The sequence below is a fragment of the Nerophis lumbriciformis genome, linkage group LG30 (genome assembly GCF_033978685.3).
Source record: "Nerophis lumbriciformis linkage group LG30, RoL_Nlum_v2.1, whole genome shotgun sequence".
Lineage (NCBI taxonomy): Eukaryota > Metazoa > Chordata > Actinopteri > Syngnathiformes > Syngnathidae > Nerophis > Nerophis lumbriciformis.
The window spans coordinates 294524-310328 of record NC_084577.2 but is presented as its reverse complement, the minus strand read 5'-3'; the positions used below and the strand labels follow the sequence as shown (position 1 = coordinate 310328).

Here is a 15805-nt window from a genome sequence, read left to right as displayed (position 1 = left end):
ATTTTGGATTAAATGTTGAAGAGCATTGATTGCAACTTCCGGGCAGCCAGCATGGGCGGTCAGAAGCCACGCCCACCATCCCACCAAAAAAAAAGAAAATAAAAAAGCGAGGCAGTCAGTCTTTGTCCTAAGTGTGGAAATCAAATGTAGATGTTTGAGGGCTGCTCTATTTGCCCTCTCGGAAGCAATAAGGCGGGGTCTGTGGCGTCGTTGCAGGCGCTAGCCGCGCCGGTACTTGTAGTGCGCTCCTCTTGGACAGGTTTCATGTTGACATGCGTAAAAGACTACACTTCCCCAATGTCGTCACGTGCGCTCCCGACTCCCATTGGCTGGCGGCCGCAGCCGCAGCCCCAGAGAATGAATGAAATTGAAATAGCTGCTACATTACATGTACAATACCGGGCTCTGCGGCGCTGCATTCTACCATACCACAGCAAAATGGCCACGGCGGTGCAGAACCACCTCAAATCGTAAGTACAGCACATTCCAGCGTGGGCTCGTTTGTTTATTTCTTTTTTTTGGCGTCGGCGCACGTTGTCAGCGTGATTTAAAAAAAGAAAGGCTAAACAACCTGCGTGCATCAATGCGTGGAAGTTTGATATTGGTCTATTCTGCACAATGAGCCGTGCAATGCACGCATGCACGCAAGGAATGCCGGGGCTGGGATGGGGCTGACCCGGTGTGTCACTTGCCAGTGCAGGCAGCCAAGATCACGGTCAGAGCCAGGCTGGTTGGAGGCAGTCTGGAGGCAGGGTTAAATATCTTCACACCACTCGTGTTTTGGGGCCAAGAGGGGGTGGAGACAGGTATACACGCTGCAACGTTACACCAGCACTTGTTTTCAATGCATTTATGTTGCAATCCAGCACCTTTCATTTGAGATTGGAGGTGAAGTTATTATTATTTCAAAACATTTTTATTTGCAGCTTTGCCTAACCCGCAGAGAGACATGCACAATAGCTCTAGTGAAAAACCTTTTTGGGCTCGGATCCGTCTGCATGTCGTGCAGCCATGAATGACTCTCCTGTATGTGCTGCCTTTTAAACAGCACTTGACATGCAGCAGCAAACTGAGCACCAACAGTGCTGCCTTATTTTTGCATATGCATGTTTCCCCCCCATAGTAAAAATGTGTTGGATGGATGCATTAATGTTGCAACTGTGCACAGTCACGTGGTGTCAAGTGCTGATTGACACTGAATACATCATGGTGCTGATGAGAGTGCAAAGACTGGGGACGGATAAGTGATTTTGCTATGGTGTATCGTTTTTAATGATACTTAATGCATCAGGTGCTTGTCAGATATATGAGGGAGGATATCAGCATAGGTGTGTCCCATAGCAGGGATGTCTTTGTCCCCAAATGCCCTCAGAGCTGCTGCTGATTCATTCAGTGGAAGTAAAAGTGGTATAAAACGCATCTCCAGTTGTTGTCCACTGCAGTTGACGTGTAAGGAGCAGCGACTCGCTCATGGGTACTTTCCAAACAGCACTCGCTCTCTTGGATTAGTGATAATCTCTCTCTCGCTCTCTTTTTCTTCTCTCTACACCCGTCACCCTTTCTGACCCGCTTCCACGTTCAGGACCATCCATTGCTTATTCCTCATCACTCTTTTTTTTTTTTTTTGCTCCATCCCTCTGTCGCTGTACATGCCCTCGTCGTCCGCCAACCTCCCATCTCTAAACAGGATTTTGTTGACACATACTCCTGCTACCAAACAAACACAATGCAAGCTGCGGGATAAAGATAAGAAAATAATTAAACACATATTTCTTCATTTGAACAAGGTTTATAATAGCAACTAAACAAATAAAGAAATATTAAAAAAAACAAAAAACACTGAGCCGGCCCTGCCTTTTAGGGTTTACACTAGAGATGTCCGATAATGGGGGCGCTGGAGCCTATCTCAGCTACAATCGGGCGGAAGGCGGGGTACACCCTGGACAAGTCACCACCTCATCGCAGGGCCAACACAGATAGACAGACAACATTCATACTCACATTCACACACTAGGGCGGTAGTAAATGGATGGATGGATGTCCGATAATGGCTTTTTTGCCGATATCCGATATTCCGATATTGTCCAACTCTTAATTACCGATTCCGATATCAACCGATACCGATATATACAGTCGTGGAATTAACACATTAGTATGCCTAATTTTGTTGTGATGCTCCGCTGGATGCATTAAACAATGTAACAAGGTTTTCCAAAATAAATCAACTCAAGTTATGGGAAAAAAATGCCAACATGGCACTGCCATATTTATTATTGAAGTCACAAAGTGCATTATTTTTTTTTAACACGCCTCAAAACAGCAGCTCGGAATTTGGTACATGCTCTCCCTGAGAGAGCATGAGGAGGTTGAGGTGGGCGGGGTTGAGGTGGAGGGGTAGGGTGTGTATATTGTAGCGTCCCGGAAGAGTTAGTGCTGCAAGGGGTTCTGGGTGTTTGTTCTGTTGTGTTTATGTTGTGTTATGGTGCGGATGTTCTCCCAAAATGTGTTTGTCATTCTTGTTTGGTGTGGGTTCACAGTGTGGCGCATATTTGTAACAGTGTTAGAGTTGTTTATACGGCCACCCTCATTGTGACCTGTATGGCTGTTGATCAAGTATGCATTGCATTCTATTGTGTGTGTGAAAAGCCGCAGATATTATGTGACTGGGCCGCTTTACGGATATTTTGGCGCTCTGTACTTCTCCCTATCCGTGTACACAGCGGTGTTTTAAAACGTCATACATTTTACTTTTTGAAACCGATACCGATAATTTTGAAACCGATACCGAGAATTTCCGATATTACATTTTAAAGCATTTATCGGACTGCCGATATTATCGGACATCTTTAATTTTCACCATCAACCGAGAAGTCCTAAATCAGAGATATTCAACTAGCGAATTTTTCGGACAATAGAGCGAACCGGTATGTAAGCCCCCACTAAATTTTCGAAGAAAAAAATACTTTTCCATAAGCCGCAGTCATATATGTTAGGAAATTAGTTATATACACAGAAAGATTTTGGAAATGTTTATTTACATACCTTAATTGTTTCCAAACGGTGTGTGTGTGTGTAACACGGCAGTAAAACGGCTGATCAAACAAAACAGAAGTCATTGTCAAGGAACCCACTAGCTGCGGAAGCCAGCTCTCCAATCAGCTAAACAGACTCAATAACTCCACAGTGACGTTTTGGTGAATTTACTGAGGAATTTGTGAAACTGAAACAATACAAAAAGAATGCCATTGTAAGTTGATAATACTAACACTTGTAAACGTGTCAGCATATTAGCTAATGCTAACAACGTTACACTACACATTACAATAGCACATACAAATATGCATGAAAACACTCCTACAGACATCAAACATGTGATTTAGTAAATATGAATTGTTATAGTTTTATTGTAAAACCACAAATCCATATGAGTAGAAAGGCTAAACAGAAGGAAATACTGTAGACCAGGGGTCGGGAACCTTTTTGGCTGAGAGAGCCATGAAATCCAAATATTGTAAAATGCATTTCCATAAGAGCCATATACTATTTTTTCTAACACTGAATACAATGCGTGCATTTTTAAGTAAGACAAACAGTATAATAAGTCTCTTATTCTTTTTAATAACATTGTTATTCTGAAGCTAACCAATAATAAATAAAATACTTATTACCATTAATGCGACTCTCCTGTACCCCAAAGAACAGCTGACCTTGAACAGGTGCGGTAGAAAACGGATGGATTCAAATGCATGAGAATGTTTTATACTTTGAAGGTTATTTTTAACACTGTGATTCCCAGCGGAATTCTTCATTACTTATCGTGTTAAGCAATGTCAGCTAAGATTTATCTGAGCCAGATACAGTCGTCAAAAGAGCCACATCTGGCTCGCGAGCCATAGGTTCCCTACCCCTGCTGTAGACGTTCACTCCGCAGCACCTGTAGTGGGCGAACTTGTCCAAAAGATGGCGCCTGAGCACAAACAATAACACACCTTTTCAGTGTCTCTGTCGGGGTTCTATGAAAACTGTTTGTCGAATACAAAACATTATGGCCGTTAGCAAACAATAATCCATAAATTAGCCGCACCATTTGATAAGCTGCAGGGTACAAAGCATAGGGGAAAAAAATAGTTTTGGGGGCTACTACTCTACTATTGTCTATGGATGTTCCTATTCATTCAGGTCATGGTAATCTCAGGGCTTTCAATTGATTGTATTGCCCTGAGATCACTCTAGTCTTATTTTGTATATTCTGAAGAACCAGCAATTGACATTTGATGTTGGTCTTTTTATTTTGTCAGAGTTATAGGAGCACCCTGCTGCTTTCAGGGACTTTCTGCAAAAAAAAACCCTGCTAGTCCCAGTTCCTCTCTATGACAGCACTCTGGTGTTTTTATTCATCTGCGGCAAAAATGTGAGTCTCTCACAAGTTTTTTTAAACTGAACTCTCGGGCCACCAGTTGGATTTTCCAAATGATGAAAAGGAGAGGACCTATAGTAGAACCTTGACCAACACCACTAGTATAACTACAGAAGTTGACGACTGACTGCATCTGAAGTAAACAAGCAGCAACACCTTAGTTACATTAATCCATACTTGCCAACCCTCCCGAATTTTCCGGGAGACTCCCGAAATTCACCTCCTCTCCCGAAAACCTCCCGGGACAAATATTCTCCCGATTTTCAGCCGGACCTGAGTGAGGACAGCCTTTTTTCATGACGGGAGGACAACAGGGTGACAAGAACTAAATCATCCAGACTATAGAGATAAATTGTATTATTATGTTTATTTGACCTAAAAATAAATATATTTATTAATTAAAAACAAAAAAACTAAATACATTTTTACTATATTTTGCTAAAAACATCAAAATTAATTGTATTTTATCGTGACTCCTTATTACATCCAGCCATAGAATTATACATTAAAATAAACATATTTGAAATAATTGATTTTAAATTATCATAATAATTCATTTAAAATGACCATATTTAATTATTAAAATAATTGCTTGTTTATCAACAACTTTAGCATTTTATTCATTACATTTGGAAACTCTCAGAAGCCAAGTTATGTTATATTCCTTAATATTTATTTATGCAAGTTTGAGGCATCAATCAACCAAACACAGTTTGTTTGCATATTTTCAGGATATATATATATATATATATATATATATATATATATATATATATATATATATATATATATATATATATATATATATATATATATATGAAATACTTGACTTGGTGAATTCTAGCTGTCAATATACTCCTCCCCTCTTAACCACACCCCCGACCACGCCCCAACCCCCCACCTCCCTAAATCGGAGGTCTCAAGGTTGGCAAGTATGCATTAATCACATCATGAAAAAAAAAAAGTAAGTGCCAAAAAAGAGAGGACTTAAATGGGTGCCTTAGTTATGTAAATCCCAAATTTGAACCCCAACGTTCTGAATGCTTTTGCAAGGTTAACATGTCAATGCAAGGATCTGTGTTCTCTTTAAAACAGGAGCACTCTGGTGTTTTTGGGGAAATCGCTTAGAAAATGTTTGTTGTGAACTGTAGTGTCATGGTGTCATTCCCAGGTTGGATTTGGCCCCCGAGCCACCAGTTGAATAGTACTGTCCCAAGGGTATCTTTTTGCACTTCTGCAGATGTGCCCTCAGTCCTCAGAGGTTCTTTAGGTTGATATTTGCTCATTTGCAATATTCTCATCTATGCACAAATATTCACTGCTAATGAAATTCACAGGACAATACAGTACGTCAAAACGGAGATACTTCAACACTCTTAAAAAATAGAGGTACCCACATGTACCTAAAAAGGTACAATGCTTGTCACTGGGGGATATACCTTTTTAAGAGACATTTTTGTACCATTCAGTTCAGATGCATTTGTGTATCTTTCTAATTTACGGTCGTCCCTCGTTTATGGCTATTCATTGGCTCCTGACTTGACCACGATAAATACATTTCCAAAATGCAGGACTTGTTATTTATATATCGAATATCTTCATAGCTAGAGCATAAAACGGTTTACTACTTTCTAAATACATTTTTCAACAACATAAACATGAAATAACACCCTTTTAGTCATTTTAACACTTTAATACATTACAGCAGTGGTTCTTAACCTGGGTTGGATGGAACCCTAGGGGTTCGGTGAGTCGGCCTCAGGGGTTCGGCGGAGATCAAAACACACCCGACTCATCGTGCAAATAAAAACTTCTCCCTATCGGCGTATTACGGATACGGCAACAGCAGAAGTCACACTGATTTGCAGGTGTGTCATTTGTTGTGAGTTTATGCACTGTGTTGGTTTTGTTCTTTGAACAAGGTGATGTTCATGCATGTAAAAAAACATGGTAACACTTTAGTATGGGGAACATATTCACCATTAATTAGTTGCTTATTAACATGCAAATTAGTAACATATTGGCTCTTAACTAGTCATTATTAAGTACTTATTAATGCCTTATTCGGCATGGCCCTATAGCCCTAACCCTGGCCCTAACCCTCTAACCCTAACCCTAACCAAATAACTCTAAGTTAAGTCTTTGTTACTTAGAATATGTTCCCCATATTAAAGTGTTACCAACAGGGGCGTCACTAGCTTTTAAGGACAGGGGGGGCTTAGCCCCCAGGAGATGCACAAGATGCGAGCGAACGTTACGCGCAAGCACAAAACTTCACAAACGGCAAACAAAGACTTAGAAATTATTCATTGTTATTATTATTATTTTAAAAAAATGCACGGGACGAAATGAAATGCTCCCCGGGACGATGGCTTTTAACCATTTTTTTTCTTTTTCTTTTTATGTATTTATTCATTTTACATTTTATATTAAATGTCTTGGTTTTTCCTCCCTCTGAAAATCCTATGAAATGTTTAACAAGCCATCCTATAATAATACAACAGCTATTAATGTAACAATACAATAAAACAAATATATTTAATGATTTTTTTTTCATTATTTTAACAAGAGGCTAATGTATATTACTTTATATAGATTCTACAAGAAACACAAAACTTACAAATGCACACACAAGGTTTTGTGCAGCTTCACTCATTATAAAGGAATATAATGTGCTTCGTACACCTGCAGGACCGCAAGCAAGGTCGCAGAGGAAATGCGGACTGGTATTTGAGTGATGTGGGCATTTTCTATATGAACAAGTGGAATGGATTGGATACCTACGCACTAAAGGGGCTCTCTACCTTACGCTACCAAGTGAGGGGAAACTGAGTGAATAATAACAGGTTATATGATTATTTATTTAAACTCATATTCGGGCCACTTTATAATGACTATGTCGGCATGTATTTGTAAAAAAAACAAAAAAAATCACCAAATTATTTAGGGGGGCTTAAGAATATTTTAGGGGGGCTAGAGACCCCCTAAAATATGCCTAACAATGCCAATGGTTACCAACAACATATAACTTTGTCTTGAATTTGAAAAAAAAAACCATTGTATTTTTCACTAAAGAAGGGTTCGGTGAATGCTCATACGAAACTGGTGGGGTTCGGTACCTCCAACAAGGTTAAGAACCACTGCATTACAGTAATGCTGCCTGAGACTGAGCCAATCAGTGGCCACGATACTGAACAGCGTGATCTGAGTGTTTTGGTCTCATCTCGAGGCCAATACTACTGTAGTATTGATATTTTTATGTGCTAAAAATATGTGGCGAAGCTGTAATATTTGACTGTAACCAACCAACTCTATGCCAATTAAAGTACAATCTTTATATCCCCCTAACCCTGTGCAATACAAAGCGCTTCACATGGCAGGAACCTCTTAAATAGCAGATAGTGCCAGAATGATGTAAATGTGTGCTTGAAGCCAAAATGAAAGAGAATAAAAGCTCAACACACAACATAAGTAGAAGCTTGAAGGAATACATTGACAATACAACAACATCATATTAAAATGATGATGAATAAAAGTGAATTGAATAGAGCTGACGGCAATAATGAAATATGCTAATGATGGAAAAAATGATTGTCATTATTATTAATGGCTCTAAATACTATAACTATAATACTATTACTTATATGCCCTATTCCAAACACTACTAATAATATATACTATCTATGAGCTAAACACATTTTAATGCAGCAGACACACTTACACTGTAAACATTGACCAGGATTTTACAGCATTTAACAGTATTTTTTCCACAGCAAAATACTGTAATCAAAATGTACTGTAACAGGACTACAATTAACTGTAAAAATGACATTATTCTTATATTTCACAACAGTTATCTGCTATTTCACAGTAAAATACTGTAATCATAGTCCTATGTAATATCACTACAAATAACTGTACATTCAAAGTGATTTGCTATGTTGCATTCTGTAATACCCAGAGAGTAATTAACTACTATTGCAATGTTACACCATTTCATTTTTTGTAATTAACCCGTAAAATCGCGGTTCTGCAGTGTAAAGATATTTCACAGTAAATATGTCTGTAATAGTAAAGCAATTATTAGCCAGTAATTAGTTGTGAATTTACAGGACAATTAAAATGTTTACAGTGTAGGGTTGAAATGGTACACGTGTACTTTGTATGACTTTGTACCTTTTTTGGTACTATAAATGTATACTTCTGCTCTCCTTTTGAGAAGTAAAAATTCCATCCATTGTACCGAAAATATTTTCTGATGAGAAAATCGAAAAGTAAAAAAAGTTTGATGTACTCCATTGTAAATTCCCTGCAAATTGCTGCCTAATAATTGCATTACTTCTACAGCAACATTTACAGTAATTTCTTGTGAATGATCTTGAGAGCAATTTACTGTAATTGCAGAGCTGTGATTCTTCTATCCATGCATTTTCTACCGCTTGTGTCGGCGGGGTAGCTGGAGCCTATCCCAGCTGCAGTCGGGCGGAAAGCGGGGTACACCCTGGACAAGTCGCCACCTCATGGCGTTAGACAGACAGCATTCACACTCACATCCACACACTAGGGCCAATTTAGTGTTGCCTATCAGCCTATTCCCATGTGCTTTTACTGTTTTTAGAAATATATAATAAATGCTCTAATTTCACAGTTGTAATTTTATACTTAAACACAATAAAGTTACAACTGAATGCTGTGACTTCACAATAACAATTTTATTGTGATTAGTTCAGGGTGTACTAATGCAGCTGAGATAGGCTCCAGCGCCCTCCGCGACCCAAAAGGGACAAGCGGTAGAAAATGGATGGATGGATAGTTTAACAGCATACTAGTAGTCTACGGAACACTACGCGTGCTCCATCTAGTGGTGCACCAGAAAACCCATCCATTCACCCATCTTCTTCCACTTATCCGAAATTGGGTCACGGGGGCAGCAGCCTAAGCAGAGAAGCCCAAACTTCCCTCTCCCCAGCCACTTCATCCAGTTCTTCCCGGGGGATCCCGAGGCCAGCTGGGAGACATAATCTCTCCATTGTGTCCTGGGTCTTCCCCGTGGTCTCCTACCGGTCGGACGTGCCCTAAACACCTCCCTAAGGAGGCATTCGGGGGGCATCCTGACCAGATACCCGAACCACCTCATCTGACTCAATATGGATGAGCAGCGGCTTTACTCTGAGCTCCTCCCGAATGACAGAGTTTCTCACCCTATCTCTAAGGGAGAGCCATGCCACCGACGGAGGAAACTCATTTCGGCCGCTTGTACCCGTGATCTTGTCCTTTCGGTCATAATCAAAATCTCATGACCATAGGTGAGTACGGGAACGCAGATCGACCGGTAAATTGAGAGCTTTGCCTTCTGGTTTAGCTCTTTCTTCACCACGATGGATCAATACAGGGTCTGCATCACTGCAGACGCCGCACCGATCTCACGATCCACTCTTCCCTCACTCGTGAACAAGAGTTCAATTACTTGAACTCCTTCACTTGGGGGCGGGATCTCCTCCCCAACTTGGAGATGGCACTCCAACCTTTTCCGGGCGAGAACCATGGACTCGGACTTGTAAGTGTCGATTTTCATCCCAGTCGCTTCACACTCAGCTGCCTTGTTTTTAATGAATACGTAGGCCTACTACGCTACTGTTTTTTAATGTAGGTCATTATGGTGGTACTTGGAGACAAGTGTTTTCTGAGGTGGTACTTGGTGAAAAAAAATGGAGAACCACTGCCTTAAGAAACAAATCAGTTTAAATGTATAGGTCATTTGTTTCGATATTACAGAAGGTTATGATCATTTACCGTGAATTAATGGTTAATTGCTGTGAATTATTATATATATATTTTTTCGGTTTAACAGCATACTGCCACTTACTAGTAGTCTACGGCAGTGTTTTTCAACCACTAGTGTACCGTGAGATATTGTCTGGTGTGCCGTGGGAGATGATGTCATTCCACCTAATTGGGTTAAAAATATTTTTTGCAAACCAGTAATTATAATCCGCAAATAATGTGCCGTTGTTGAGTGTCTGTGCTGTCTAGAGTTTGGCAGAGTAACCGTGTATTACTCTTCCAAATCAGTAGGTGGCAGCAGGTAGCTAATTGCTTTGTAGATGTCGAGAACATGGTTTGTCGTGATCACAATATGCAGACGACAGCGGGAGGCAGGGTGTAGGTAAAAAGGTATCTAATGCTTGAATAAAAAATAAACAAAAGGCGAGTGCTGCTAAGAAAAGGCATTGAAGCTTAGGGAAGGCTATGCAAAACGAAACTAAAACGGAACTGGCTGCAAAGTAAACAAAAACCGAATGCTGGACGACAGCAAAGACTTACAGCGTGTGGGAGCAGCAGACGGCGTCCACCAATTAAATCCGTACATGACATGACAATCAGCAACAAAATAGGAGTGCAAGACAAGAACTAAAACACTACACACAGGAAAACACCAAAAAACTCCAAATAAGTCACGGCGTGATGTGACAGGTGGTGACAGTACACCTACTTTGAGACAAGAGCTATAGTGATGCATGGTTGGTTGTGGTTTGAATTCATATCCAACAATATGTCTAATTTTTTAATGTTTTCTGCTGGTGGTGTGCCTCTGGATTTTTTCAACGCAAAAAATGTGCCTTGGCTCAAAAAAGGTTGAGAAACACCCGTCTACGGGACCCCTTAAGAGACAAATCAGTTTGAACTTATAGTTAATTTGTTATAATGGTACAGAACATCCATCCATCCATCTTCTACCGCTTGTGCTGGAGCCTATCTCAGCTGCATTCGCGCGGAAGGCGGGGTACACCCTGGACAAGTCTCCACCTCATCACAGGGCCAACACAGATAGACAGACAACATTCACACACTAGGGACCAATTTAGTGTTGATTACAATATTTTGCTGTGAAAAATACTGAAATCCTGGTCAATTTTTAGTTGTGGTTTAAGGGGGTCCAGCATTTCTGAGTTGAGTGAGCAAACGAGGGACACATAATATCCACATTTTTACATTCCTCCACCTGCTCAACTGGAGACACATGTGCCCAAATGCGCGCGCACACACACACACGCACACACACACCGTCTCATGCATTATTCATAAGACAGCAGGCCTTTAGGTCTGATGTTTTTAAGAGTGTTTCTTTCTCCAAGTTATTCCTTTCATCATCTCTTTATTTGGAATGCAATTCTGCTTCACTTTGGATTCCGTGAGAGAGGGATGAAGGCAGGAAAGAGAGAGATATAGATAAGTATTTTTAGCTCTATGACCTATTTCTCCGGTGCTACCTAACTGACAGTCAAGTCAGCTGCACCGCTTCTGGGACCTTGCCACGATTTCCATCCTGGAATGCGCAGTTTGAGTCCGAAATGGAAGCGGTGTGGTCGGGGAGGGGGGGGATCGTGCATTCTCAGGGGTGGGGTCAACAACATCCCTTCTCCTCTCTGCGGCTGGGATGCAGACAGGGGATGAGTTGTTGATGGAGGTAGGGTATTTTCACCGGGCAGGAATGGGTTAAACTGAGAAATCCCCATCCCATAGGCTCACATGCGCACACCGGGCCAGATACAGGGGCTAAGGAGTCCATCGCCTTTTAAGAGGCCAAGTGCAGTGGCAATAAATCTCACCTGAAGGAGCTGCTCAGAGGCAGATTGCCTTCCTCTGATTTACTGCTCCTAATACACACTGCAGCTATAGCTATGCGCTATATACACCCACACACAAACACAGACCAGATATGCATGCACGCACAAAGATAGACCTTTATATATCGGCATGCACGGTGCATGTAATGCTGTATCACACACATGTAATGAAGATGTCAGAAGGTGCACACACACACATACATGCTGTCAACGTGTGACCTCTTTCTGCTCTAAAACCGGAGACTCATCCACCATACTGCAAGAGTTGTATACATTAGTGGGTGAGAGAGAGAACGATTTCAAGTGTGCGAGCGAGCGAGTGGAGGGCAGTGGAAAAGAAATTGAATTGAGGGGTGGTGGCGATGTGGAGGGTGGGGGGGGACTGGTACGGGTGATACTGCATAGTTTAATCTGTTGAGTTCAGCCATGGAGGGGCTGAGTTGGGGGAAGGGAGGAACAGTACAGAAGGCCGCCTGATATTACTTCTTCACTGTGCACACACACACAAAGAAACAGCAATGTGTGTGTGTCTTTGCACTTTTTCGTGCATGGGAGCGAGTGCACAGATGGACAGCTATGTGTAAAACAGCTGTGGACCAGGTGTGCAGACTTCCAAGTGTTTTTGCAAGCTTAAATAAAACCCCTGCACTCGCACAAATACACAGCTCTAATTAAATAATAATAATAATAATAAAGCCATCAACACATGGCCTGGTTGATTGTCAAACAGTATGACTATCTCATCTCACAAAACACAAGTGCGCCCTGGTTTTTATTGGTCACTAAAAATCTCACTAAATATTTCTCAGCAGCAGCGCCAGTGATTGGGTTTCACCTCTAGGGGGAGCCCTGTGTTCCCCTATTGCAAGCTAATGAGTGTTAATTGCTGTAACCAGGAACTACAGTTGGCAATGTGTCATATACACAGAAAGGAGAGAGAGATGGGGGGGGGATGAAACATGGGCCTGAGATGAAGTGGGCTGTTTCTGTTGGACAGGACTCGCAAGAATTCAATTCAGACAAAATAGTCCTTTGGGTGTGCCTGGTGGGGTTGCTGTGCTGTGCTGTACTAAACTGTATGTCTGCAGGTCTGTCTTTTCATGGTCTTTTTGTGCCCCACAGCCAGCTCAGGAAAACTAATTACCAATTCAACACAATACACATGCTTTTGTGGAAAAAAATATAACATATATATTTAGTTTGGCCACAATTTTAGGGATGCATATTGTGTTTGTAGTAAAAAGTGATGAGCCACTTCGCAACAACTACAACAGTGGTTCTCAAACTTCTACCACCTCAGAATAATGACCAACCTTGAAATACTGTAGCGTAGTAGGCCCAAGTATTCTTTAAAAACAAGGCAGAGGTTTTATAAAACAAGTATACCGTACTTTTCGGACTATAAGTCGCAGTTTTTTTTCATAGTTTGGCCGGGCTCCAGTGCAACTTATATATGTTTTTTTCCTTCTTTATTATGCATTTTCGGCAGGTGCGACTTATACTCAGAAAAATACGGTATTTAGTATTGTTGGCACCTGTTTGAACAGTCACTGTTTTTCGATATAGGAAAGTAAAACATTACTTTAACCATGGGATTATTGATTGAAAAATGGTACTGTTTTTTTTAAAGCTTTAAATGGACTGGCCCCAAAGTACATCACAGCCCTCATTCAAATGTATGCTCCAGCTCGCGCGTTGAAGCCCGAGGGCCAGTGAAGTGAATTATATTTATATAGCACTTTTTCTCTAGTGACTCAAAGCGCTTTAGTGAAAGCCAATATCTAAGTTGCATTTAAAGCAGTGTGGGTGGCACTTGGGAGCAGGTGGGTAAAGTGTCTTGCCCAAGGACACAACGGCAGTGACTAGGATGGCGGACGCGGGGATCGAACCTGCAACCCTCAAGTTGCTGGCATGGCCACTCTACCAACCGAGCTATACCGCCCCAGTTCCAACTTGTAGGGCCTAAAACGAGGCTTAAGACTAGGGGAGACAGGGCCTTCTCTGTTGTTGGCCCTAAACTTTGGAATGTTCTGCCCTCTCATGTCAGAATGGCCCCCATTGTTGAATGTTTTAAGTCTCGCCTTAAAACCCACTTTTATTCTCCGGCTTTTAAATTGTGTGAGTCTTGTGGTCCTCTGTGTCTTTTTATTGTTTTGATCTATTTTATTGATTAGTTTTTTATCGTTTTATTTTATTTTATGGATTTGATTGTTATATTGAATTGTTTTAATCTGTTTTTCACTTGTTTTATTTTAAATGCTTGTAGTTTAATTCCTTTTTATTGCCAATAGCGCAATAAACGTCAAACAAAACAAAAAACAGAACGACCAAAAAATAAGTTACTACCCACATTTTTGCCCAAATCTTAATTAGCTTTGGACCAACAATCACAGAGAAATGACGACTTCTGTGTGAAGTATGTCAACTGTGGTGGCTGCCTCCAATGTATTTTTATTCTCTGTATGCATCACTCATTATGTATTATTCTAACTGATCTTTCTTTTTTGTAACATGCTAAGTTAATAAGTGTACTTTTGTACATTTTTCTGCACAATAACTTGGATAACTCAGGCGATTAGTAGAGAAAATGGCGTGAGTTTTGGTCCAGAACATATTTTGCTGTATTCATTATTGAAGTATTTCTTACCACTTTATATTGTATGTTTTTTTAATGAGATTTCCAGTTCATTTTGTCATCCATTATTACATCCAAAATTTGGTTTCTTTTACTTTTTCAATGTCCATCTACCGGTATTTGTATTTGTGTTTGACTTTCTCTTCTGCTGCCTAGGATTTGTATTATTATCTTCCTTTCTTTCTTTCCTTTATTTCGAACATGAACACACTTACAGTATAATACATCTCTCACAACTCTCACAATATTATGCTAGATCCACTCGACGTCCATTGCACCGGTCGCCCAGGGGGGCGGGGCGGTCCCCACATCTGCGGTCCCCTCCAAGGTTGTCATCCCATTGGGTTGAGTTTTTTTCTTGCCTTGATGTGGGATCTGAGCCGAGGATGTCGTTGTGGCTTGTGCGGCCCTTTGAGACACTCGTGATTTAGGGCTATATAAGTAAACTTTGATTGATGATTGATCGACATCACACAATTTCATATAATTTCTCTTTACATCATGTACGAAAAAGGAGTAGGAAGAAGCAAAGCTTATTCAAACCTACCCCTTTCCCACTTCAGAGTGTTTACAAATACATACGTTCTTTTTCTGACTTCTTTTTGTAGCACAATTACACCAGTGAATGATTAATACAGCACTTCTTGTAATAAATCATTCAACCAGTCATGATTAACATACCGCGATGAAGAATATGCCATTTCTAATAAGGTTGAAGGTAGAGATGTCCGATAATATCAACTGCCGATATTATCGGCCGATAAATGCTTTAAAATGTAATATCGGAAATTATCGGTATCGGTTTCAAAAAGTAAAATTTATGACTTTACGGCACTGCCTTTGCGTGCCGGCCCAATCACATAATAGCTACGGCTTTTCACACACACAAGTGAATGCGAGCCATACTTGGTCAACAGCCATACAGGTCACACTGAGGGTGGCCGTATAAACAACTTTAACACTGTTACAAATATGCGCCACACTGTGAACCCTCACCAAACAAGAATGACAAACATATTTCGGGAGAACATCCGCACCATAACACAACAAATACCCAGAACCCCTTGCAGCACTAACTCTTCTGGGACGCTACAATATACACCCCGCTACCCCTAGAAACTCGAC

The 15805-nt window shown here is 40.8% G+C and overlaps 1 protein-coding gene across 1 annotated transcript in view; it reads left to right on the top strand.

Annotated features, from left to right (window-relative positions):
- Positions 1–264: 264 nt before the first annotated feature.
- The window catches only part of dpf1 (double PHD fingers 1), a 168021-nt gene continuing 152480 nt past the window's right edge, over positions 265–15805 (top strand). Inside the window, exon 1 of the mRNA XM_061925341.2 lies at positions 265–470. Within this exon, the coding sequence (XP_061781325.2) occupies positions 265–470 (206 nt within the window). The remainder of the gene's footprint in view (positions 471–15805) is intronic.